Genomic DNA, 26961 nt, shown 5'->3' with positions numbered 1-26961 from the left:
AAGCTTGTATGAGGAGGGTATTCTAAATCTAATTGTAAGTTATGATTGTTCTATTGATGTACTATCTAAAGCTATGATTGTAAGTTATGATCTAGTTGTAAGTTGTAGTGTTTAAACAAACTTGACAACTAAGCTGAATAAAGAGAAACGTATGTAGAATCTGAAAATAAATTTGCTTCTTGAAATTTGCTCGTTCGGTTTTTATTTTCAAACGGCTGTTATTTAAAAATCAACCCTCGTAATAAGAGCAAAGTGACTGTTGCTACTGTGAAACTGCATAACACCATGTATAGTAAAAAACTGAAACTCATAAGATTACTATTTGCTTCCATGATAAGCCAAATTAAGGTTAGGTAGGGAAAAAAATGAAGAAGCAATTTTTCTCTCTTTTTATTCTCAGACTACCTGGTTTTTGAAAGCTTTCATTGAAAAGTTCTTATAGATAAATATCCTTATCTGTTTCTAAAGAGATAAGTAATTCTGTCGATATTAATTTATTTCATAATTTTGTAGGTGCGGCTCTTAGCTACAATTTTTAAAGACTGCATTTTAATAAGTAAGTATAGTTACAATTCTAAATGATTTGCTAAGGAGACATTTAGCCCATAAACTTGCTTAATTACACGTAATTAAAAAATGAACCTTGATCAATAATTTTTTAAAAATACCATTTTTTAAAAAGTTTTTCCGACAAAAAAATGTAAATAGCATAGGTAATAAAAGGTATTAAAATGAATGAAATGCTTTGAAAATTTATGTTTTGAAATGCATACTTTTTTAAGTAAAATCATTTTATGTCATCCTTTTTTATATAATTTTATGAAAGTTTTAACTTTTTAAGTTCATCATTGCAAATATATATTTTTGAAATTATTTCAAGTAATAATGTATTTCAAGTAGTTATCGAAATCATTTCAAGTATATTTTCGAAATAATTTATTCTAAATCTTATTCGTCATCAAAATTTTAAATTATTAAAATTATATTTAAAAGAACTGTATAGCATGGGACTCGTTAATGAAAATTTTGTATATGCACAACTTTTACACAAAAAATTGTTCTTTTCTTCCTGACATTAAAAAAAAAAATCATTTTAAAGATCCCCATAAAAACTACTTAATTAGTCATCTAGGTAATGCAAAAATCCAGTTTTAAATGAATGTCTCCTTTTGTATGAATATTATGTTTGCAACCAGTTACTCAAATATTTTTACGAATGAAATATTTATACAATTTTATAAAAGTAACTTAGTAATTAAAAAGGTGAAATATTTAAAAATTTTGTTAAATATTTTTTTTAAATACGTCCTTTATTACGAATAATAAGTCCAAAAGGTATCTTCCGAGAGTCTTGAGATGTTCTTTACTCGGTCAGTCAATACGATGTCGTGTCCAGAAAGTGGTCTGAAATCCCACAAGAGGACAAAATGTTCCCTGTATGTACAGTGAGCAAAAAAAAAAAAAAGATGAATAAATAAAAAAATCACCTTGAATAACTTTTGTTCTAATAATTAGATTTTCATGTAATAAGTGTCAATCTGAATGGTTTCTTAGGATGACTTCATATATGCTAATTAATTAGTGCTAACTATTAATTAAGTTACGAAATCAGACACAAAAACGCACTTTCTCTGAAATAACATATATTTTTTTTAGATATTTCGATTCCTGACCCTCAAAAAAAAAGGGGGGGGGAGAGGGTAAGCAAAATTTCGAAAAGATTGGATCAGAAATTCGGGGAGGGGCTAATAAGTTATATATATTTAGGGATAGTCCCAAAAAACAGCTAAGTAAAGTCACCGCCTCAAAGGAATATTTGAGACTAATTCAAGAGAAGAATACTACTTAATTTTACTCCGTTGCTAAGCAACCAAGTTCAGGATGCAAAAAAAAAAAAAAAAATAAATAAATAATGCTCTGTGATTGCTCGGAGAGGTTAATTTATTAATAGTTAATAGAAAATATCTCGAAGTTTCTGGGCAATAAACAATTTTCGGTCGATTTCTAATTGAAACGCAAAGATTGTTTTTTATTATTATCTGATAAAAGAAAATTTGAATCGATTTATAAATTAATAATGATTTTCAAAGCTTTTGGAATTTGCATACATGAACTTTTTATCTGACATTATTTTTGTTTATCTTGTTTTTACTTCATTTATACGAGGATTTCATACTAAAATCAAATTTACATAACTTATTATAACTCTATACAAAATTTTAGGGATAATAATTTTTACAGCTTTGATCGAGTCTTCTAGACAAAAAAGTTTCCCGAAACAAAAAAAAAGTACCTGAAAAAGATGTAGATTGTATAGTAATTCTAATGCACATTCACAAGGTTTTATGTATTTTAGGATATTTCTTTTTTCTATAACTGAAGGAATTGCTGAATGTTCAGTGGCATTTCAAAAACACTGAAATATGTTATATTTAAGAATAACATATTGAAATAATATGTTGCGTATTGTATGATTCATTGTTTAAAAAAACCCTTCATTCTGCCAGATATTGAGTTTACATGGTTTTCTTTGGATAAAGATGATTTGAAAATATCATCCTGATGTTTCGATACATTCTGAAACTTATTTTCGCAAATTCACCATAAAATGTAGCACTAAATGTTCTTCAATTACGATAAGCTACATTTATCACCAAATATCGCTACTATTATTTCTTTGTTTTCTTATACATATCTGATACGATACTCTCCTTTTAAACAGAGTTCGGAGTTCGTAAGGTCCTTGAGATACTGAAATGGTGGCACAAAAACGTAGAAGATAAAAAATTTAATTTCATTAACTCAAAATATCTACTCTCAAAATTATAATTTTACTTCATAGTTACAATATTGATGCTACGGTTCTCCTAATCTTTTAAGGACCACATGAATCCTGTTAAAATGCATAGGTTTGCTTTTACGAGCATTAAATTCTCATCAAAATAATGATCAAGACCCAGATGTAAAACAGTATAATTGATGATAAAAACTTCATTATCTTCAAAAAATATCTAGAGGAAAATAAAAGTCGACCTATTTCAAGCGTTCAAATATAAGCGCCCATTCTCAAGACTCGCCAGGCATGAATGACTTGTGAAGTTAATCATTGGACGCTCAAAACATGTCTACTTTTATTATCATCTTTTATTTTTTGAATCAATGAAGTTTTTATCGTTTCGATTCAGTTTCTTGGGATTATTCATTTAGTAACACAGTATATTAAATTATTTCACCTTATATTAAAATGAGTTTAATGTAAGATGAAGGCATATGCTCTTAGATTGAAAAAATAATAATTAGTCACTACGTTCTAAAAAAATCAATGCAATGCAATTTTTTTTACTGCTACCCTTACTAAAAATTTTTAAGGACTTAAAAAAAAATTCCATTTAATGTAGAAATTTCGAAAGTCGTATGTGAAAATGAAATGTCCCCTCGTCCCAGGAATCAAAATTAAATATTTACAAGAACAACTATTTCAAACAAGTTAGCTTTTCCGTCCTACTTGAAATTGTTTGAAAATGTATTTATTATTTATAGATTCCAATTTTTATTTTATATATATTTTAGGGTATGCTTTAGGCGAACTTCGATTAAGTTTATTCTTACACCCTTATTTGCTTAAAATTATTAAATAATTTGTTTAAAATAAATTATTTAAGCTATATGATTTAATGCATTTATAATATTATAGTAAACGGGACTTCCATCGCATATCCTTAACCTTAATACTACTATCATTAACTTAATGGAATAAGCTTAAATAATTAATAATAGTTAAATTTTTCTAGTTTTAACTGTCTTGTCCAAACTTGGGAATTGTGCTATTGTTTAAAAATAATTTTAACAAAAGTAAATTTTTTTCAAGATTTTTTGTTAAAATATCAGCTTTTTTAAAATTAGCGGTGTAATATATAAGTTCTAACATCAAAATAAAAGTGCAGTTCGAAATTGTTTATTTAATAACAAATTCGAACAGTTGTGGTTTTTTGAGTTGCACTAATATGCATTTACTTTTCACAAACCAAACAAATAAGAAAGAATGAAGTAAATAAATAATTTGTTTTTTTCTATCTTAGAGAAAAGGGTGCACTCATTTAGTATGTTTAGTCAAACGTTTTGTTCTGAGTAATTTTAACATACAAAATGTTCTTAAAATTTTATCAGCTAACCGGCTGTAGTTCTGAGGCTGAGACTGGAAAAAAAAAACTTAGCATTTACTTACAACGGATAGTGTTAATTAAAGCAAAACTTTAAGTACCAATAAATATTAAACAAAATAGATTAGTATATTATCAGCAAAAAAAAAAAAATCTACGTTGTAGCATAAAGAAAAATTAAAATATATAATGAAATAATTAGTTGAATAGTTCTGTAAACTATACGTGGCTAGGTAATTAAAATTTAATTTAAAAATTAAGATGTTAAAACGACTTCTAAGATACTGAGATATTTTAAGACGATTAAAAAATTTTGGTTTATTCGACAGTTCTTTATGTTCGGTATCTTTATACTCTTTGTAGTGACCAACACTATTTTAGATTATCTATGTTGAAGTCACAAGAAACAATAATCACAATAATTTAACTTCATTTTTCGAAAAATAGTAGGCTTAGTAAATAGTCGGCTGTTTTGCATCGAAATATTTTTTAATTTCTTATCAAAATGTTATCCTCAACTAGCAGGCAATAATTTTAAGTTTTCTATTAATGAAAACTTGGTAATAATTTAAAAAGGAAGAAACTTTACTTTAAAGGATAAACCTAAATTAAAGTACTAAAAAAATGATTAGAATATTAATGAAAAAATATTATACGTGATAACGTAAAGAGTAAGATTGTCAAAAATTGTAAAATTTAATTACATAGTTGGTAAAATATTTCTGCGAAACCGACGCGGACAGGTAATTAAAAAATTTGGTTTAAGATTCAGACAATATATAAGATGTTGAGAAATTTTAAGATGCAATTATTTAAAAAATCAAACTAAAAGATAAAATATAATCACATTAAATAAAAGCACTATCAGATGTATAATCTCATTCTACCAGAAACATGCTTTTATAAAACTCGACATTCGTTAAATAAAATGTTTTATTCAAATTTCTTTACTTAGTTACGAATTAATTTTTAGACGACTAGAAAAGATCGTATTTTATTATTTAGAAAGAAAAAACGAAAAAGATTAGCAATTGGTTATTAGCGAAAAAAATATCAAGTTCCTCGTAAATTATCATTTAAGTAAATCGCCCCATTTAAATATTTCTTCATTGTCGCCAAATTATTCTTTTAAAATAATTGACTTTAATTTTTCTCCGCTTCTACTAGATAAAAAGAGTTCAGATTTTAGATTTTTCAATAGAAAAACAGGCAGATTAATATGGATAAAAAAAAACTTATAGCTCGTAATTCAAAATTTTTTCCTCCTCAATTAAATAAAATAATAAAAAATAATAAATAGGGGAGAGTCGGGTAGCCCCGCACAGCGGGTACCCCCACCCACAGTCAATTTCATATGTATAGAATATTTTTTCAAGTCAATGGGCCATCGGACATTAATTGTTGTATTAAAAAAAGATTATTTTCAAAGTTTCAAGAATTTATGCCGCAGTTAACATGGTAAACAATAGTTTTGAAAATATGTTGAATACAGTAGTCATAAAATTAAGAAAAATCGGTTGAATGTTTTGATTAAACTTCATTTTAATACTAAAAAAAATTTTTTTTCTATACATACAACATTAAAGTATGTAGTCTTAAGTTTAATTTGCACGAAGAAAGAAGTTTATATGTGAAAAATTGTTCCAGTAATTACAAATTTACAAAAAAAATTGGATTTTGGGTAGCCCCGCTCACATGAATGCTGAGTATCACCGCCCAATTTTATTTCGTCGATAAATGTACGGTTGCAAAGATTATTATTTTATTGCTTGAAATTTGAATGTTATATGCATTTTTAACAGCAAATATTGTTGTTATTAAATTATTGTTATAAAATGATAGAATTCACTAAAAGTATATAAATATGTAATAAATAAAATAATTTTGTGATAAAAATGATAAATGAGGTTTATCTATTGTCAATACATTGGTCACTTTCTTTTACACCTGAAAAAACAGTCAAAAAACATAATTTTTGTAACTGGGTGGGGCTACCCGACACATTTTGAAAAGAGCTGAAAAACATGTTTTTTTTTAAATTTCTATTTTTTTAAGTTAAACTATTCTTTTTTTGGTTTATTCCTTTTGCATTATTTAATTAGATGGTAAAACAATAGAAACATACAAAAATATTGATTATTACTCAATATTATACAGACATATAAGCAATACTCCTGAAGTGGGCGGGGCTACCCGACTCTCCCCTAAGTATTAAAAAATTTTTTTGCAGTAAATTGTCCTTGGATAAATGTACTTCATGAATGGTGTAATTTTTTTTAAAATTGCTTAATTAGTTATAAAAATATGACTAAAAATGTAAAAGGTGAAATTAACATTAAGGGGTCCAAACTTTGGATCGCTCTCCTGTCCAAACAACAGAGACCATATTTCCCAGATTGCAGCTACCCCCTATATTTCAAAAGTTAAGAATCCAAATATGTAAAAAATAGAAAAAATGTTTATTCAGAGAAAGTACGTTTTTGCGTGCGATTTCTTAACATAATTAATAATTAGCATTAAATAAATAGCATATTTGAGGCAGCCCCCAGGAACCATTAAGATTGACATTTAGTAAAAGAAAATCCGACCATTAGAACGACAGTTATTCAGGGTGATATCTTTTTTTTTTTTCTTTCACTGTAAAGTTAGCTGCTTTTGGACTAATTTTTTGCTGCATTTTAATGTCCGATTTATTCTTTCAGTCAAGAGTGATGTCTGAAGCAGGAGACAATGTATCATCCCCCGAGTATCAGGATGAAGTTGTTGAAATAGAAAGTTTTCAGAAAGAGGAAAAACAATTATCCTCCAATATCGTCAATGAAGATGCAGAAAGTAGAGAAAAATTGGATGATATTGCTGTTAAGTTGCAAATTAAATCAGACGATGAAGGTGAAGACACACCAACTTTACCTCTAAATAAGAAAAACAAGGAGAACGTTAAAAGTAAAATTTTGTTGAAATTTTTGCAATCTTAAAAATGCTATGCATGTTATAGTAGCTAAACTATTAGACGCACCTATGTAAAATCTTAATTATCAGGTGATTCTATGCAGCTTTATTGTTTTTACTCGACTGAAACCGGTTTGCACTTGTTTACGTTCGTGTATTAATTGGTAAAATTAGACAATATGTAAAATAAATTCAACGTTTGGATAAAGTAGAATTAGACTATAGAATTAGACATTAGATAAATATAGAATATTTATTATATCAGGTATTATATAAGTATATTATAATAATTCGATCAAATTATTAGACGCACTGTAGTTTTTTTAAGAATTACATGTTTTGCACGAGTTCATGTGCAATACTTTTACATTTAAACATAAATGTAATGGGTTTTTATTCAGGAAATTTTTTATATAGGGTAAACTAACCAGTGAAGGAACACTTAAGCTTCGCTTGCCTTTTAAAAAATCATATTAATTTCAAAATTCGTAATTTTAGTTAAATGACAGTGTCAACATATTTGTTACTAATTGCAAATTATGTAAAAAATTGCAGAGAACTTACATAATATTGTTTTAAAGCTTTGGAGGTTCAAATAACAAGTAGTAAGAAGACCAAGAGAAGGAACAGCTCTTACCAGTGAATGAACACCCAGTAAAGGAACACTTAATTTTTGTTATTTTTTAATGCTCTTTATGAATTTATAAGCCATACAAACATTTAAAAACAAGCCTATTCTTGAAATTATTACATATAAATACTTGGAAAATGTATACTTTTTATTGTAATCATGAATTAAAAATTAAAGAGTCAGCATATTAAAACATACTGTTCATTCACTGGGAAATCTATGCCCAGTAAAGGAACATGCCTGTTCCCTCACTGGTTGAAGAACCCCTGTTCCCTCACTGGTTAGAAGTTGTTTTTCGTATTTTTAACGTACTTTTGATGCGGAACATCACTAAAGGTACAAGAAAATTAAAGCTTATCTTTTATTTTCATTAACTTAGAAAAAAAAAACCAGTAAAGGAACACTTGTTCCTTCACTGGTTTTTCATCATTTGGTGATCTAGTGAATAAACACCCCCTTATCTCAGCAGTTTATTACGCTATGATGCTTTAAAAAAAATAAAAAAAAAAAAAAAAAAAAAAAAACGTAACTTCAATAACTATGTTTTGAATTCTCTTTTTCACAGTGAGAAAAATAAAACTATTACGTGCAATTAATTCCACTTCAAGCATATAAATACAAACACTCACCTTATAATTTTTTCAAAGAAACAAGGTGCTGCAGAGATAATAACAAATTTAAACATTTTTCCAGAGAAGTCTATTTAACCAGGTAATCCAAAACATTGCTAGATGACTTCCTATTGTTTGGCAGTAAGCTATTGTTACCAATCAATCTAAAGAAAAACTTTCAAATTCTTATTTTTAATCAATATATATGAAATGTTCCTTCACTGGGTAGTGTCCCTTCACTGGTTGGTTTACCCTACATCCTATTTGTATCTATTTTTAACGTATTGCATTATAATGTTAACCAATTAATACACGAACGTTAACAAGTGCAAAATGGTTTCAGTCGTGCAAAAACAATAAAGCTGTATAGTATTACATGATAATTAAGATTTTACATAGAATCTTTAGCGCGTCAAATAATTTGGCTAGCGACTGTAGGTTTTATAATTACCGAGCTTTAAAATAAGGAGACCTTAATAAAAATCATGGAATCGCTAGAAAAGATTGCAAATTATAAATTTTTTATTTTTTCTGGTCACGTTACGTACCATGCATGCAAGTACTTAAAGCAAAAGTAGCGTGTAATGGAACTAATTATGTATACTTAAAGGAAATCAAAAATTCATCGTAATCTAAGCTTTCAATAATTAAAAAAATGAGAGAAAATTTTACTTGTTAAAATGGATAAAAATTATTTTTTTATTAAAAATTCTTTTTTATTTTTCAAAATATTACACTTCAAAAAAGGCTCATTTGTCCGTATTTTCAAAGCTTATGCTGCGATGAACTTATTTTTAAATGGTATTGTTCGAAAAAAAAATTATATGAAGTAAAAGAGATACTTTCTTTACATACTATATATTTCATTTAAAGAAACCATAAATTTTATGTGATATTTTATTTTTTGTAAAATTTAAATGCTGAAATTCAAAGTTTTGTATCAAAATTTTCTGTCTTAATAATATTAAATAAAATATTGAAATCTTTTGGAAAATTTTCGACTCGCACACAGTTAAAAAAAAACAATCAAATACAATTTTTGAAATGTTTTAAAGAATATTTTTCTTGATTACCCCTTACCCCCCAACCGATGGAATATTTTTTTGAACACCTTTGGTATGATTGACAAAAATATTACTTGTCTAACTTAAATAAATAAAATAATTAATCAAATGAGTTATAATATTTAAAAACAAAGTTAGTTCTCTTTTTAATTAATATTTAAATTTAAATGACATAATCGACATAAATCGTTCATTATTTTTATCAAACAATTTACTTTGATTTTTATAATTCATTCATTAAAAATGTTATTTTGTCACAAGTGGAATTGCTCTGCATTTAGTTTAAGATAAGAATAAGTTAAGATTAAGCTAAGAAAGAAAACTAAGCATTAATTTGCACCAACATTATCTCGTCTGAAACCACAGTATGAACTTATGCCCATTGGGTAAGGTTATCGTGTATGAAAAGAGACTTTTTTACTTAAATAAAATTCAGCTCAAAGGTGCAACAAAAGTCGAAATACATCAAAAGTGTAACTTATAATAATAATAAAAAAAATAATAGAAAACTATTTTCTACAAAAAAAAATTATTTCCCACGCTACGTAATGTATAATTTATAACCGTCGTTGAACAGCCGACCCAATTTTTGTGGGTTTACGACTATTAATGTTCAACTCCGTAGCCTTGTAACTTTGAACACAATCCATAAGACAAGGGAACACCTGGATCAAGTATCGGGAGTAATTTGCCTTCGTGGAGGACTTTTTGATGGAGCTAACCCGCATTTGAGTTACATGGAGAGGAAGACCACGAGAACCTTCCACGGTTAGCCTGACGGCAAGGGGATTCTAACTCATGATCCGTCTACCACTGAGGATATTTCACGTCAGCACTGTGGTCTGTGCAAGACGGATGCGGAATTCATATAGACTGGGATTCGAACCCGGTTCGTCTCATTGGAAGGCGAACGCTCTATCCCCTGAGTCATCGCGGCTCCCATGCTATGTATTGTCATGAGCTATGGTGGCTTAGGTTCGCCTTCCAAAAAAGTGAACCGGGTCTGAATTCCACCCCCGGCTCGCACCAATCACAGTGCTAACGTAAAATATCCTCGGTGGTAGACGAATCATGGGTTAGAGTTCTCTTACCGCCAGGCTAATCGTGGTAGACTTTCGTTGTTTTCCTCTCCATTCAAAGCAAATGCTGGTTAGTTCCATCAAAAAGTCCTTCACGAAGCAAACTTCTCCTACTACTTCATCCAGGAGTTCCCTTGTATTTTGGATTGGGTTCAAATTTACAGCGCTACAGAGTTGAACATTAGTAGTTGTAAACCCTAAATTGGGTCGGCTGCTCGCAACGACGGTTATAAAATAAAATATCACGCTTTGAATTCGCGAATGCCACCAATCCAATTTATAACACATGCAGCATGGCGCACAGTACCTAAATGTGAAAATTATAAGGATCGCAGATCATGGGTTTACACTGAATTAATCATTATCCATATCTTTCTTCATAGCATTCTAAAATGAAAAATTTCTTTTGTTCCTCTTTCACTCCAAGTCTTGCTTCATTTCATAAATATTAGTTCCAAAATAAAAGATAGTGTATACATGTTGCTTGTATTACCAAACACTCGGTGACTTTTTCAGTAGTCTTCAAACAAACCACCCTTTTTTGTTATCTGCGTTTCATAAAATTGCAATTCTCAAAAGTTTTCCTTAAGAGAATAGTTAGCTGTTAAAGTATTATATCTTAGATTAAATTTTCAAATTAAAAAAAAAAATCTTAATCTCAAACTACTGTAGTAGCTACCGGTCTTCAATCGAAGCAAAGTGCTCCAAAAAGCGTCTTTATACCCCCACTTTATTTACACAATTAATTTTTTTCAAGTGTTTCTCTTCTTTAGAAAACAGTGTCTTATTATCGTGGCAAAGTTATAATTTTGTCTTGCAGGAAAGAGTCTTTAGAACCGAGAAATAATTTAAATATTTACTCAAACTTTTTTAAATTTTTTTTTCTAATTTGTTTCGATGATCTACTCCAAGCTTATCTTGGTGTAAATCATGTAAGCAAATTAATAATTCGTAATTTATGACCCTAGATAATTCTGTGTTTTTCAAACATTAAAAAAATTCGAACCATTTTATTAAAATGGTGGCTTTTCTTCATTTGGCGTCATTTTTCGAAGAGACTAAAGATATCCAAAACTTAACAGTTATCGTTAAATGTTTACAACAGTTGTAAAAGTAGTATATTATTAATTGAAAAACGTTATTTCCTGGCTCGAAAGAATAACAGCCTTACTGATACATTTTAATCCCTCAAAACATTTTTTTTTCATTCCCGTATTTTTCTGTTATAACGAAACTATAAAGTAAAATATTCCCGCAACATTCATTGAGAGCCAAAGGGAAGAGGAATGTTTAAGAAGGTTAAAGCTCCCCAATTTTGAGACCAGGAAATGCAGTCAGTATTGCACATAAGCCGCCTTTACTTCCCTGACAAGCTGGTTTCCATCGATCTGAGACTAGATGGGCTTCAAATCGAAGAATATAGAAAGGAGAAGAATTGTCCGAATACGTAATTAATACGGTGAACTGCTTAGTACGAGATGTTACATCAGAAAAACAACTTACAGAGAGTAACATATTCCGATTTAGCAGAGCACGTGTACTAAGATTCAGCGCGTAACAAGCAAAGTGAAAGCACTTTTCAATGGATACGCTGCCTCCCGCAATGTTAACTTAAAATGTGTTCTATCCGTACTATCTCAAAATATGTTAGCAGGTATTGGCCATCGAAAGGGGCTACAGGTGGGGAAAAAATCACAACACTCGATCTATTGTAACACTAGGGATGTTTTCACCTTGTGGATAGTCATGGGAGCAGGTTAGTTTCTGCCTTGATTTTCAAACCAATTAAATTTTTTAAAAGTTTGAGGCTATACGGAACTCAAAACTGCATTACACATTTCATTTTATTTTATAACCGTCGTTGCACAGCCGACCCAATTTTGTATTTACGACTACTAATGTTCAACTCCGTAGTCTTGTAATTTTGAAGGCAAGGAAACACCTAGATCAAGTATTGGGAGAAAGACGCCTTCGTGGTGGAATTTTTGATGGAACTAACTCGCATTTGCGTTACATGGTGAGGAAAACCACGAAAACCATCAAAGGTTAGCCTAACGGCAAAGGGACTCTAACCCATGATACGTCTACTACTGAGGATATTTTGCGTCAGCACTGTGGTCGGTGCAAGCCGGGTGCAGAATCCATATGGACCAGCCTTCGCTGGGATTCTAACCCGGCTCAACTCTGCATTAAACATTGTGCTTAAAGTAAAGAATGTGGAAATTTTAAAGTGTATTTTTGACACATTTTTTTAATGGCAGATACTGAACTTTTCGCTTTTTGCCCCGGAAGATGTCGGAACTGTTGCTCATTTAACGTTACTCGGTGCGGTGGTCACCTGTAAGCCCAAGTCACAAAGGCTAGCATTATCACCTGCGCCACACTGCCAGAGATACCTGTTCATAAGGTGGACCACATTCACCCATCATACAACAGAGAGCAATGGACAAGAATAGTGATGACGTTGATTATGACGTCGCCTTTTAGCGTTCCAAACATTGTCTTAAACTGAATCTTTAATATGCGCTTCCCATTAAACGTAAAGTGATGTTTCTCGCCAAATTTTTATAACTAAACAGTTCATTTAATTGCATTAAGGAGCTAGTTTGGATAGAAAATCATCCATTTAATGCAATACCGTCATTGATTTTTAGTTGAAGGACAATTAAATTCAGAAGAAAAATTTAGAACTATAGTTATTAGTTTCGGTTTCGAAAGATTGTTTCGACTTTTTTTTACAGAAAAACTATTTCTGTATTACTTATCATTCGATTCAATAATATTAGATTCAAAGGGGGAATTAATGGCGGGGTCCCTATCAGCCATTCAAAAACCTTCGCCCCTTCAGTAAAATCAACCAACTCTCCGAATTTCCCAGAGATTTTTACTGACCACCAGGGACTTTATAAGTTTCCTCCAATTTATTCCTCCCCGTAGACATTTAAGTTCTTATACGAGGTGCCAACAGTCTTAACATTTATCGTATACGATATAAATGGCCAACTGAAATGTGTTACATTAAATATATTCCTTCATGTCTCTCTCTTTCGTTAAAAACATTTTTTTTTAGAAAAATCGAGAAAAGTACGGAAGGCAAGTGGTTAAAATAAAAGAATATAATCTAAATAAATTAATAAATAATTTCATTGCTTTGCAATGATGATTCCGTAATATTTTAATTTAGAGACTCAACGGGTATGACTTAGTTTTTTTCGTTAAAAACCTTGCGTTATGACTTTTTTAATGAAATTTTTGAATAACGTTTTTCTTATCGAACTGAAAAATAATAAATATTCACCCCAAGAAAATGAATCTTAACGTCGAATCACCATGAAGAAAACTTTTCAATATAATTATTAGAAAAAGGTCAACTTAGTACTAAACACGCTAAACGAAAAATCCTTAAAACAATAATTAAAAAAAAATCCTATTTTAGGTGACGTTTTAGGATCCATGAACTGATGCTTACCTTCCTTAAAGGGAAAACTGAGATTAGTCATATCACCAAAGCGGTGAAAAGAAAAATAAACCTTTGCCGGTAATTTTTTTCCGAATTGGGCCCTAAGGGCTGGACTACTTACAATTTCAACAAAACATTTGCGAGGAGTGATTTTTGAGTTGTGCTCAAACTACGCTTCTAGATTCGGAACTTGTGATCGGGGATCGATCCCAAGTCCTTTACAATGACAAATAAAATGTATTCATTTCAAAGTGGTTGAAATGTTGTCATATTAACTGTTGAATAATTTTTTTTCTTTCAGATCCAGGTCTTTCAGATAAAAAACCATCCATGTACTTATTTCCAATATTAAGATTGAAGTTAGCGTGGACATCCTCTTCAAATGTATTTGAATTTGTACTGAGAGTTATTGCCATTGTATTTTCCACTTGTAAGCATTTCCAAATTATTATTTTCAATAATTATTTCGTGAACCTTTAGTATTTATGCGTTTCTAATCAAGTAAGGATTACACATACTAATTTGCTTATAATCATGAGTACACGCAATCTTAAAATATAGTAAGAAGTAATTATGATTAATGGGTATTTATAATGTATCTTTACAAGTTTTCATGAGTACACGTAATAATCATTAGAAGTAATGGTTATTATAGATAATCATAAATTACGACTATAATATAATTTATCTATTGTGATATCGAAGATTTGTAATGAATGCAAATCTATTTGTATTTCTTTCTTTTTAATAGAAAATAAATATTCCCAGATAGAAATCATGGCCTTTTGAAATGCATTAGGAACATTAGAATCATGAATTAGGAACATCTTAAATCTTTTAGTGACCGCGAGTAAAAGTTTTAAACTACCATCATTAAGAAAATTATTATCTTCTACCACCTGAATGGGTCAAAACTTACACTAAAGATGACTTATACTAAAAATTACACTAGACATGAATGAAATTAAAAACAGTATTACACATTTTGTTAATCGGCACCACTTCTTAACAACAATGCGTACACAAAATGTTAATATTCGCCTCAATGATACTGAATTTTGATATTTTTAAATACATATCATTGCATTTAAATGTGGTCTAAATGTATATAAAAGGTGTTCCTTGATCACCATCTTTACTATATAAATCTTTGTCAATAGTTTTGACATTTTTAAACAGATGCCTTAGTTTAGGTAACTTAGCATCTGACAGGGCATAAGCATCTAGTAGATCCTGGCTAGGTGGTTATGGACAGGGTTTCCCAAGCTGGACAGGTCAGAGGGAATTAACCAATCTAAGAAGAACCTGGTCACCCGGGGTCTTCTTAGATGATTCCTAGTTCTCTTTTCAGATCCCCCAGGTTCTCCTTAAAATATTTCTCCTACAGGTCTTAAAGGTTGGGGCTATAAATATATCATTGTTATAAATGCTGAACATGAAAATTATGACTGAGGATTTAGACCGTTTGAAGGAAAACGAAAAGTTGAATTACGTTGTGGGACACAGAATGTTAGAATACTACACTAGAGCAAATAAAATTTATTATGATAACAAACGATGGATTTCCGAAACAACCTCCAAAAAAAAAAAAGAAAATTGCTTTCCTTTTGACCAAGATTGTTTCAGAAAGTAATAAAGAAAATGATAACTGAAAATTTGACAAAATAATCTATAGACTGTTTGTAAGTCTTTTCACTTATTTTAACCTAACTTATTTTAACTTTTCACTTATTTTAACCTAAATTAATACAAAATAAGGAATAAAAGTACGAGAAATATGTTTAATAAAAATTCTGCGTCAAAGGGTTAAAAATTTACAACCGGGTGAATGAATTGCAAGGATAAAAATGGTAACAATTTTAATAATTTTTCTTAAGTAGCACTCAGGTTTTAAGGAATATTTTTCCCATTTCAACTGACATGGTTGATGGAGACAATTAACTAACCAGATTTTAAATAATGATTTCGAATAGCCATTCAGAATGATTAAGAGAATGGAGAAAATGACAAATGATTGAAAAATGAGATTTATTATACAGAAAAAGGGCGATAAACTAGATTGCAATGATTACAGAGGCATCACTCTTTTTAATATTTTTTACAAAATTTATACTTGTTAACACTCAGCGTGATCCAGCCATTTTGGAACTTAATTGCTCGTAGATAACGGTTTTCCACTTTGTGACTCTATCGTTTTAGGCGTCATGTAGTTTGGGCGAGCAACGACCTCCTCACACAGGTGTGCGATTTTCAATAGAATGACTTCCGATCACTCAATTGATCTTTTCTGTTAGCGAAAACAGAAGTTGGCCTAACATAACAAGATACGGTGCTATAATCTCAAAATAAAAATGGAGTAAAAATCGTTTTAAATGAAGCTATGCCAAGAAATACGTATCCGAACTAAGAGAGAAAAAAATAGTCATGCCTAATAATTTAAATAATAAACCTTTTCAATGACACCAAACTTATCCCTCACTCCCAAACTCGGCCCAACTTCGTGGGAGTCACCGTGGTAATTGGGCCATGTGTGAACCAAAATAATAGTAATAATAAAAAAAAAAAGATTAAATTGAGGTACTTTTTTTTGAAGAATTAAAGTCTGCAGCAAAAAATGAGACCCCCTTTTTGAAATTAACGCAGTAGAGTAGAGTTTAGTATCGTAGTAGAGTTTAGTATCATTGAATGCAGTTTTGCAAATATTTCAAATGTGTTTTTTTAGATTTTTCATTCGATGCTTATTTATCTAGATAGTTTGTACTTCGCGGACTTTTTGTGAAAGTAAAAATGTGTTTGTTACAATGCGTGTGTGTTTGCATTTGATTTCATTTATTTGGTTCATTTTAATCACTGAAGAGTTCATACTTTATTTTTTTCTGATATTTTTGCAACAGTAGGATGGCTGTGCTGTGTTGGTGGAATCCCTTTAATGTCTATAGCAATGTTAATTATAGGTAAGAGGCATTTCATTATGGTTGGAACAAAAAAAATATGACTTTTTTTATTTAAATGTTAAGAATTTTTTCAAGAAAAAGGACTTTATTCTATAAGCATCGGTTTCATTTTACATATTTTTGTCTATAATAGATTAGTTTAACCTATAGTATTACAGGATGTCCTAAATTGAATTGGCGGTTTTTAAAAATTTATAATGTAAGAGGGCATCAATTCTTAGAGTTCCTGATTTCAATTCAAAAATATTTAGGTGGCGGTTCAGGTAGGGAATGTGTAAATCAAAGAAAAATAATTGATAATTACATAAAAATTTCTTGAAATCTTTCAATGAATAAAAATCACACTGCTATGCTTTCGAAATACCCATGTGAGCAATGTTACATATTAAGATATGATTTTTCAACTAATTTGTCTTTGATTTAAAGTTTTAATATTCACAGCGCCATCTGTCGAGAACTTTTTAAATTGTGATCAGGGGCTCTGGGAGGAAAATTAATTTCTGGCACATAAATTTGCATCAGGATTTTTTTTAACCCTAACTTATACATATTTGAAAACTGTCATTATAATTTAGAACGCCTTGTATTATAAATGATTTCCCCATTTTGAAATATTTTTATTTATCTTATTGTTTTCAGAGAATTTGGAACTTTTCTATGTTTTTATGTATTTATCAGTGTGGACAGAAAATTTTACGTTATAACGATATCTTTGTTTTCCTCTTTGACTGTTTCAAAATATTCAAAAGCCACTGCCAATCATAGATATAAAATTAGTTATTGATGCTCTTTTAATAGCTTCGGATTTCCAAAAGAAATTAAATGTGATTTAGGAAGATGTTTCACTAGCAATATTGAATCTGCCTTTTTTTGAGAAGTTTGGGATTAAAGTTGTATACATCCATGGTTCTGTGAGATATCCCGAATCAAATCCTGTTCGGTTTAGCGGTGATTGAAGGTTTTATGTACTGAAAACGGAGATAGCTGGGGGAAGAACTTATTTGCAGCGATATCTTTGCGTGCTGTGACACACAAATCAATCCTGTCGAGTTAGTTCGCGGAATGAATTTAAGAGCACTTTTATTCGAGCCTGATTCAAAAGAAGAGAAAACAGTCGTAACCGAATACGCATTTAGACTCTTTGCAACAATCGAACTACTGGTATCCGCACGATTTGTCCGTTCCTGTCTGTTTTCTGATTCAACTGTAGCGTTTCTTGTCACGTGACCAGCACGATAATTTGACTTCAAAGGCTAAGTTCTATAGAACTATTTATATTAATTTTTGATTAAGAGAGGCAAAGATTTCGAATTATTTAATGGCATATATAAAGTAATTTCCGGATTCAAATTCGAAACTATGATTCGATCTTCATCAGTAGTCTCTTTTAATTTATGTTCGTTGTTTGTAATTTATTACCTCCAAAAATAAATTATCACTATTTATTTATTAATCATAATTTTCTACTAGGTAATTGAAATTGTATTATCTCATTACAGTTCTTGATGCGGACTTACGTTTTCCAATCTGGTTAAATGTATGTGTTTTTTGATGCATAAGTATTTTAAAATTGTAAAAATATTAGGAATTGCAAGTTATTATTTAAGACGAATGTTAAAAAGATCTTTCATCATAATTTTCAATACTTTATCAAAGTAACTTAAAACGTTTAATAAAGAGAATCTTAAAAATGGATTAAAATTCAAAATTATTTAAAATAATTATTCTATATCAAACTTACTATTCAATTCCGTTTTAAAAAATGTTTTTTAAGAAAATGTTGTTAATACTTTAAATATTTTAGGAGTAAAAGTAATATTTTAGATGATTACAGACACAAATATTTAAAATAAGAACGGAAATTTGCGAGCTGAAGGTAATTTGAAAGCCATAGTCGAAAATTCTCCTCTAATTCACAGTTGAGAAAATGCGTATGAAGTTTTTAACTGTCGGAGAAAGAGTATAGCACACGTGACCTGCCGAAAGTAATAAGTTTCTACGACGGATAACCATCTTACTTCAGCTTAAAACTTTTATTCTATATTCTACTGCTTCACAACAGTATGGAAAATTAAGTAAAATTATATCGCTGAATTATTCTACAACCATTCGAGTCGTCCTTTTGCTTACTCCAAAAATAAAAAGCGAACCAGGATAAACAGAAAATCTAAAATCTAATATTATATAGCATCAAAACCAATAAAAAATAAATGGCGAATGCTAAATATTAGTTTGTATAGAATCTAACATTATATAATGCTGAGAAAACAGCGACTTTTTGTACCTTTCTAATATTCGAAAGTTGTGCAAGATAACATTAGATTTTTGTTTGGTTTTCTGATGTTATCTAATATTTGGTGCTACTTGGGTATTGTTATGGACTGTAAATTTCAAATTGTCATGAAGTGTTTGTAACATCTAACCAAGTTTATATCTTTCTATCCCCTTCCCATGATTTCTCTACGACACCGCCATTAGACAAAGAATATCTGCCTTATGATTGGTCAGAAATGGTTCTACTGAACTTAGTCTTCGAAGTCAAACTATCGTGCTTGTCACGTGACAAGTAACGTTCTTAACGCTGCAGATGATTCAGGAATCAGACATTTTTTGAATAAAGCGAGTGGAAACCAGTAGTTTAATCAAATTTTGTTTCAGTTGCATAAAGGTCTTAAGCCCCGAGATGAGGCTAAACCGAATAAATTATCAATAAATTAAATTGGATAGGTCCTGGAATTATAGAGAGCCAACTTTTGAACACTAACTACATTTATAAAAATTTGAAAGATCACAATTCCATCAGAAAAAAGGATTAAAGCCATATCATAGGTGTGTCGAATAATTAAATTTATTAATCAGGGATAATTTGGATTGAAAAACGAATGATCCAAATTTGGAAATTTCCTATCCAGTAGCTAATCCTAATATTTACGATTTTGAGGAAACCAATAGAGATAGTAAGCTCTCTATAGCACAAATTTTCTGACAGTTTTCAAAGACGGTTTCTTTTAATGACCCGACTATAAATAATTGAATCGAGCACGATGTAGAATTAATGAGAAAACCAAACCGAAAGATCAAAGCCATGTAGGACATCGCCCAGACAGACTGAAATAATAATATAAATAATATCGTATATAAAATATCGTATATAAAACAAATAGCGTAACGTAGAGTTAATAAACATCGAAATAGGAGAATCTGACTATGCATCTCCTATGATTTCAGTCGAGGCCCCTGGTAGCGATCCGCGTCCTTGCATCGATTACAGGAAATAGAACTCGATTACTCTAACAAAATATTTCCATTTTGCTAATATTAAGGAGAGAGAGTTGAATTAGTGGCCTCAGCAAAATTCATAACCATAACTGACTTAATTAAGGATTATTGACAAGTCCCGCGGACCAGTTCCCAACTTTTTATGTTATATTTGATTGTTATTTACCTTTGGTAATATCTTTTAGACTAATAACCACGCTTTTCAAATTTTATAAATGTATGGCTTTACTTTTAAAAGAATGCGAAAATTTTTGCTTGCTATATTTAGATTTTTTCCGATAACTGAATCATTTGAAGTATATTGATATTATTTTAAAAAGGACCATGGAGGCTAAACTAAAAATAAAACCATCAAAATACCAATGCGCGTAAAATAGCGTGAAATATCATGGACTTATGGTTGGTTTTCGTATGCCAGCGGAAACAAAAAATGCAAGTGTTAATAGATTCCCACCACCCAAAGATAAAACTGAGTTCCGTCAATTTCTAGGAATAACAGGCTCGTTAGATTAAGAATTATGTATTATCGTCCAACTTTTCACTAGGGTGCTAAAATGGAAAACTAAAAAAGAAGCTATAGAATGAAATTAAGAATCAGAAGAAATGTTTTCGGAATTGAAACGTAGATTAACTGAAAAACCTGTTCTTCAGACTATTCAAATGTTTTTGTTATTCAAACTGATACGTCTGATAAAGGTATTGGGGGAATTAGGGCGCAGAAGGGGATGAATAAATAGAATCAACCCATTCTTTACTGTAGCAGAAAATTTTCACAACCAGAAAAACAGTTTAACATTATTGAGAAAGAATGTGCAGGAATAAATTTGTAATAAGAAGACGCTACTTAGATGGACAAAAATTCATCCTAGATATGCATCCGCTTCGTTTGATGAGGTGGGCAGAATAGAAAAATATTAATGATAATTTTTCCTTTTATTCTATATGGGTAATTATGTTTTTCCTAATCAATGTAAAAAAGATAATTTTTCTTTCATTTCCTTATATTTTATTGCTACTGTTTAATTCTTTACAAAATTTCTTAAAGTTAATGTAATCTTAATGTACACTCATGTCCATAAATTAAGGATAATGAAGTTCAGGCACAGAAAGAGACAGAAGCCAAACAAATTTGACTTATTTGTAAAGTCTATGTATTAAACAAAAGGTAAAGAGCAAAAAAGATTCCGATATGTTTGACATAATTAATAAAAATTGCGATTTTTACTCCCTGGAGCAAATTTCAAAAAAGAACCTATTTACAAAAAAACAGTATAACATGGTTAGTATGATGGTTAATACGGAGTATGTCTCCCGGACGATGCAATACAGGCCGTACAACGCCTAGGCATGCTGAGTATCAAATTATCAATCTGATCTTGGGGAATATTACACCACTCATCAAGCAATGTCCTCCGCAAGTCCGGTAGACAGATGGGAGGGGGTTGACGGGCTGCAATTCGTCGGCCAGCATATCCCACACATGCTCTATTGGATTCAAGTCCGGTGAGTATGCTGGACAATCCATACGGGTGATATCCTCCGATTGAAGGCATTCGTCTACAATGTTTGCACGGTGAGGACGGGCGTTGTCGTCCACAAACAGAAATTCAGCACCCATGGCGCCCCGAAACAAACGTACATGTTGTTCCAGAATGACATCCCTATAGATGTGGCCTGTCATCGTTACACTCTGAACATGCAGGTCAGTTCTGGAACCAAGAATAATTCCTCCCCAAACGGGCCATCCTGCACCACCGTAACGGTGTCGTTCAATGGTGTTGTCTTGGTGGTAACGGGTACCTGGCGCTCTCCATATGAAAGTCCGGCGAGAATCAGACTGCAAACTAAACCTGGACTCGTCGGAAAACATCACGCAAGACCACTGTTGCGGTGTCCACAATGCATGCCCTCTACTCCAGGCTAATCGCAGGCAACAGTGAGTTGCGGTAAGTGGAACACATCTGACAGGCCTACGAGCATAGAGACCAATGTGCCTTAAGCGTCTGTACACGGTCTGCCTTGAAACTGTCGTACCGGTAGCTGAAGAGAGCTGACGAGACAGGTCTGATCCTGTGCTCCGTCTGTTTCTTTTAACAGTAGCTGCCAAATACCGGTCTTCATTCGGCGTTGTAACTCGGGGGCAACCTGTGCTGTAACGTCTACTCACATTACCATCATCTTGGAATCGTTGCCAAAGCCTGGAGATGACACTCTGGGTGATTCCAAGTTCCTCTGACACTTCCAGCTGGGTACGTCCACATTCCAGTCGTCCGATGATTCTGCCACGTAAAAAATCATCCAAATGTTTCCTTTGTGCCATAACTATGCGCTTATTGCACTGAAAGGCTTTTAAAGCGCTTGTGAACAATTTTACTTCTTTGCCACCATTCTTTATATACCCCTCTCTTATTTTTTCGTCATTGTGACGTACTACCAGCGTCATCTAGTGGTTTCCTGTAATTTGCATATTCTTCTTCAGGATATGTGCGATAATTCTACAGGTGAAATTTTAATTTTAGAGTTTGATTTCCGTGTGATTCTGAGTTATCCTTAATTTATGGACATGAGTGTATTATTAAGTTATTAGAGTTGAATTAGAATTCTTTTTAATTGCCTCTAGTAGAATGACTAAACCGCCAATGTAGTTTAACTTTTCAGCTATTTTGCTCCTTCAAAATTGTTTTAAGCAGGGGATTTCTGTTAAATCTCGAATAGTTCACCCCCCAAATTCATTCTCTTCCGGCATCCGGATTCTCTCGAGATTTTTTAAGTTGAGGGAACCGGAGGATTTTTCGAGTCTTCTTGGGAGTTGTTAGAGAAACTTAAGGACCTTATGCCTTAAGAATTTTTTTGACGAATTTTTTGAGTTTCAATGAAGATATTAATTCATTTTCTATGATTTAGGAATGGAAGAATAATTGCATATAGAAATGCATATAACAATTATATAACTATTGCAAAGAGAACCTTGTATTTAAGGACTAATTGGGTAAACCAACCAGTGAAGGAACACTACCCAGTGAAAGAACATTTCATATATATTGATTAAGAATAAGAATTTGAAAGTTTTTCTTTAGATTGATTGGTAACAATAGCTTACTGCCAAACAATAGGAAGTCATCTAGCAATGTTTTAGATTACCTGGTCAAATAGACTTCTCTGGAAAATTTTTTGAATTTGTTATTATCTCTGCAACACCTTGTTTCTTTGAAAAAATTATAAGGCTACTGTTTGTATTTATATGTTTGAAGTGGAATTAATTGCATGTAATAGTTTTATTTTTCTCACTGTGAAAAAGAAAATTCAAAATATAGTTATTGAAGTTACGTTTTATTTTTTTAAGCATCATAGCATAATAAACTACTGAGATAAGGGGTGTTTATTCACTGGATCACCAAACGATGAAAAACCAGTGAAGGAACAAGTGTTCCTTTACTGGTTTTTTTTCTAAGTTAATGAAAATAAAAAATAAGCTTTAATTTTCTTGTACTTTTAGTGATGTTCCACATCAAAAGTACGTTAAAAATACGAAAAAAAACTTCAAACCAGTGAGGGAATAGGCATGTTCCTTTACTGGGAATAGATTTCCCAGTGAATGAACAGTATGTGTTAATATGTTGACAAATTATGTGTATGTGTTAGTATGTGTTAGTATGTGTTAATATGTCAATTCATGATTACAAAAAAAAGTTTACATTTTCTAAGTATTTATATGTTATAATTTCAAGAATAGGCTTGTTTTTAAATGTTTGTATGGCCTATAAATTCATAAAGAGCATTAAAAAATAACCAAAATTAAGTGTTCCTTTACTGGGTGTTCATTCACTGGTAAGAGCTGTTCCTTCACTTGGTCTTCTTACTACTTGTTATTTGAACCTCCAAAACTTTGAAGCAATATTATGTAAGTTCTCTGCAATTTATTTACATAATTTGCAATTAGTAACAAATATGTTGACACTGTCATTTAACTAAAATTACGAATTTTGAAATTGATATGATTTTTTAAAAGGCAAGCGAAGCTTAAGTGTTCCTTCACTGGTTAGTTTACCCTAATAACTAATTCAATTTTATAAGTGTTTTGTTGAAAAGTTTTGCAATTCAAAACGTTACAATAAATTTATCAATGTAGATATACTTGTAGAATCTTGTGACATTCTAAAAATCCTCAAATTTAGAGACTCTAGATATACATTTAGTTGTTATTCCATTTGTTGACAGGAAACATGTATGGATTGTAATAGCCAATCAAATACTCCTTTACGTTTTTTAATACCGTTTATCTTGCTATTTTCAGAGTTTAACGAAACTCTTCTAAGCTTATATACATTTATTAATGTTGATATAAAATCTTATGTAATTCTAAAAATCCTTACATTAATTTGTTATTCCTTTTGCTGACAGGAAGTATATATGTAAAAGATTGCAATATCCAACCAAATATTCCTGTTTATCTTATTGTTTCCGGAGTATTTGGAACGCTTCAACATTTCATTGCTGTCTGGACAAAGTACATTCCTAAAGATTCTCAAGGTGCCATGAGAGTCTACAGAGCGTATTGCAAAGTTATAGATTGCACACTTGAAATTTTCTTGATTATATGGTTTGTTCTAGGTAAGTTCAATGTCTTCATGCAAAAAGCTGTACTATTTAATTGACGCATTTTTCAATTACCGTCTCATAAAAACAAAAAAGAAAACTTATATGGGAAGAAGTTACCTAAGTGCTGGTTCTGGACTTTGATAAAAGTGACACAGCTGATAAAGTCTTGTCTTGGGGAGTAGAGCCAATGGAACTACCCTCCCACGATGAATGGTTTTCGAGATAACCGCAAATAAAAAAGGGCAAATCCGAGTACAATGGCAAGACCATTATTAAACTCATAGGATTCATCTGCCATACAGACTCTGCTATAAGTGCTATGAATTGCAAGAATAGAAATTCGTTTGCCATAAAATATAGTACAATAGCAAATAATAATTAATAATAACAGCAGATTATGAAATGCAAATCAAAGTAAGATGGAATCATTAAATGTGATATCAAAATAAAATTGTTTTGAGCATAAGTATTTCCAACACCAGGTGCAAACAATGAACACCACTGTTTCGCATGCAGCGCAAATTTCGTTGTTCAGGTAAAGAATATCTGTTTCACTGAACAAAAAATAGGGTTTTTCATCAAAGTTGGGAGAGGATAGTTCATATATACCAGGTTATGCATTCCCCTTCTAGTTTTGACGTTGGGATCTACAAAACGTTTGACATTTGATCCCATAAAATGACATACGGCATCTGTATGACACAATGCATGCTGATCTCCATACTTGCATTCAAAATTCTGGTGGTTACACCGGTTATTAATGAACCAGTATTTCTCATTTGAAATGGTTGTTCTCTTAATTGCATTAACCAGTGATCTGGAAACTTTAACCAATTAAATAGTTCACTCAGACAAACTCATTGTCGAAATTTAATTACTCTACAATAATTTTTTCTTGGTATTGGGTTCATCATTGCTCACCAATCCTAAAAACTACTTGGGCAGTTTCATTCTGATTACTTAGCTCACTGCTGTCCAGTCTGTTATGGGACCGTTTACCGATGAAGTAGCAAACATGTAAAGATATTGGAGTGGATTGATACTCTTTCTGTAAAAACTTTTTAATCTAAAGAGACTAGCGTTACTTATTTAATCTATTGGTGGAATAATTATGAATGATTTTGCTTTCATAATTTCAGGATGCATTTGGGTGTATGGAGTTCCTGCAGAAATTGATTTTCACGATACATATAAAGATGAGTACTGCAACAAGACAGTTTATTATTTTGCATTTTGGATACTAAATTTTTCATTTATTCTTTTGCTTTTACTTGTTGTGATCACATTATTTGTTATCTTGTGCGTTGTTATTTTTCCTAAAGATGAAATGAAATAAATCAGTCTATTTTGTAATATTTAAATTTATTCTGAACATGTAAGGAGTTCTAAATTAAACTGACAGTTTTCAAAAACTGTAGAAGGTAGAAAAATTCTTATAGCTAATTCATTTGGAAAAGCATAAAATTTTTCTCCCGCAGTTTATAACTATAGAAAAAGTAGGGGACCCACAATAGGGTTCTATTGAAAAATAGCGGGAAATTACTTTAAAAGCCTGTAACAGAAGGCATAACCAAATGTGACCGGTAGAGTTGAAGCAAGTTGTTAGTTCCGAGGGTCCTGGGTTCAGACCTCGGACAGTAATATTTAAAGATTATATTTAATAAAACAATATTTGTTTTTATTTTACAATTCTGTAACGCAAATAAAAAATTTCTTAACTTAAAATTATTATTTTTTCCGTTTCTAAGTTGTATAATAATTTGTTCGCGGGGCTCCGAAATTGCTTATAATAATTTCCTTTAGTAAGGTAGTATAGTATATTATAATCTAATTAGCTTATAATTGCTTCCTTTGGTATGGTAGTATAGTATGTTATAATATAATACTTGACCGAGTTTGAATATTTCAGGTTATTAAGGGGAGATATGGGGCCATACACATACTATATATAAGCAACATTTTCTTAATTTAAACTCAATTATACGCACATAGCATAGACATACTTAAATATTATGCCCCACTGTGGGCTACCTAATTTGTTTATAATTATTTCCTTTGGTATGGTAGTATGGTATGTTATAATATAATAGGTTACATACGAATATAATAGGTTAATATGAAGGGGAGATATGGGGATATATATATATATATATATATATATATATATATATATAT

The 26961-nt window shown here is 30.9% G+C and overlaps 1 protein-coding gene across 1 annotated transcript; it reads left to right on the top strand.

The window, feature by feature from the left end:
* The first annotated feature begins 396 nt into the window (after nt 1–396).
* LOC107446036 (uncharacterized) lies at nt 397–26139 on the top strand. Its single transcript, XM_087155624.1, has 6 exons — nt 397–556; nt 6863–7103; nt 14256–14384; nt 16849–16908; nt 24589–24798; nt 25926–26139. The coding sequence occupies exons 2-6, from the start codon at nt 6872–6874 to the stop codon at nt 26120–26122; spliced, it is 828 nt and encodes a 275-aa protein (XP_087011750.1). The 5' UTR covers nt 397–556; nt 6863–6871; the 3' UTR covers nt 26123–26139.
* The last annotated feature ends 822 nt before the right edge of the window (nt 26140–26961 follow it).

Source organism: Parasteatoda tepidariorum, chromosome 12 (genome assembly GCF_982258835.1).
Source record: "Parasteatoda tepidariorum strain Cologne lab strain chromosome 12, Ptep-v5.0, whole genome shotgun sequence".
In the NCBI taxonomy this organism is placed as follows: Eukaryota; Metazoa; Arthropoda; class Arachnida; order Araneae; family Theridiidae; genus Parasteatoda; species Parasteatoda tepidariorum.
This window is presented reverse-complemented; position numbering and strand designations above follow the sequence as displayed.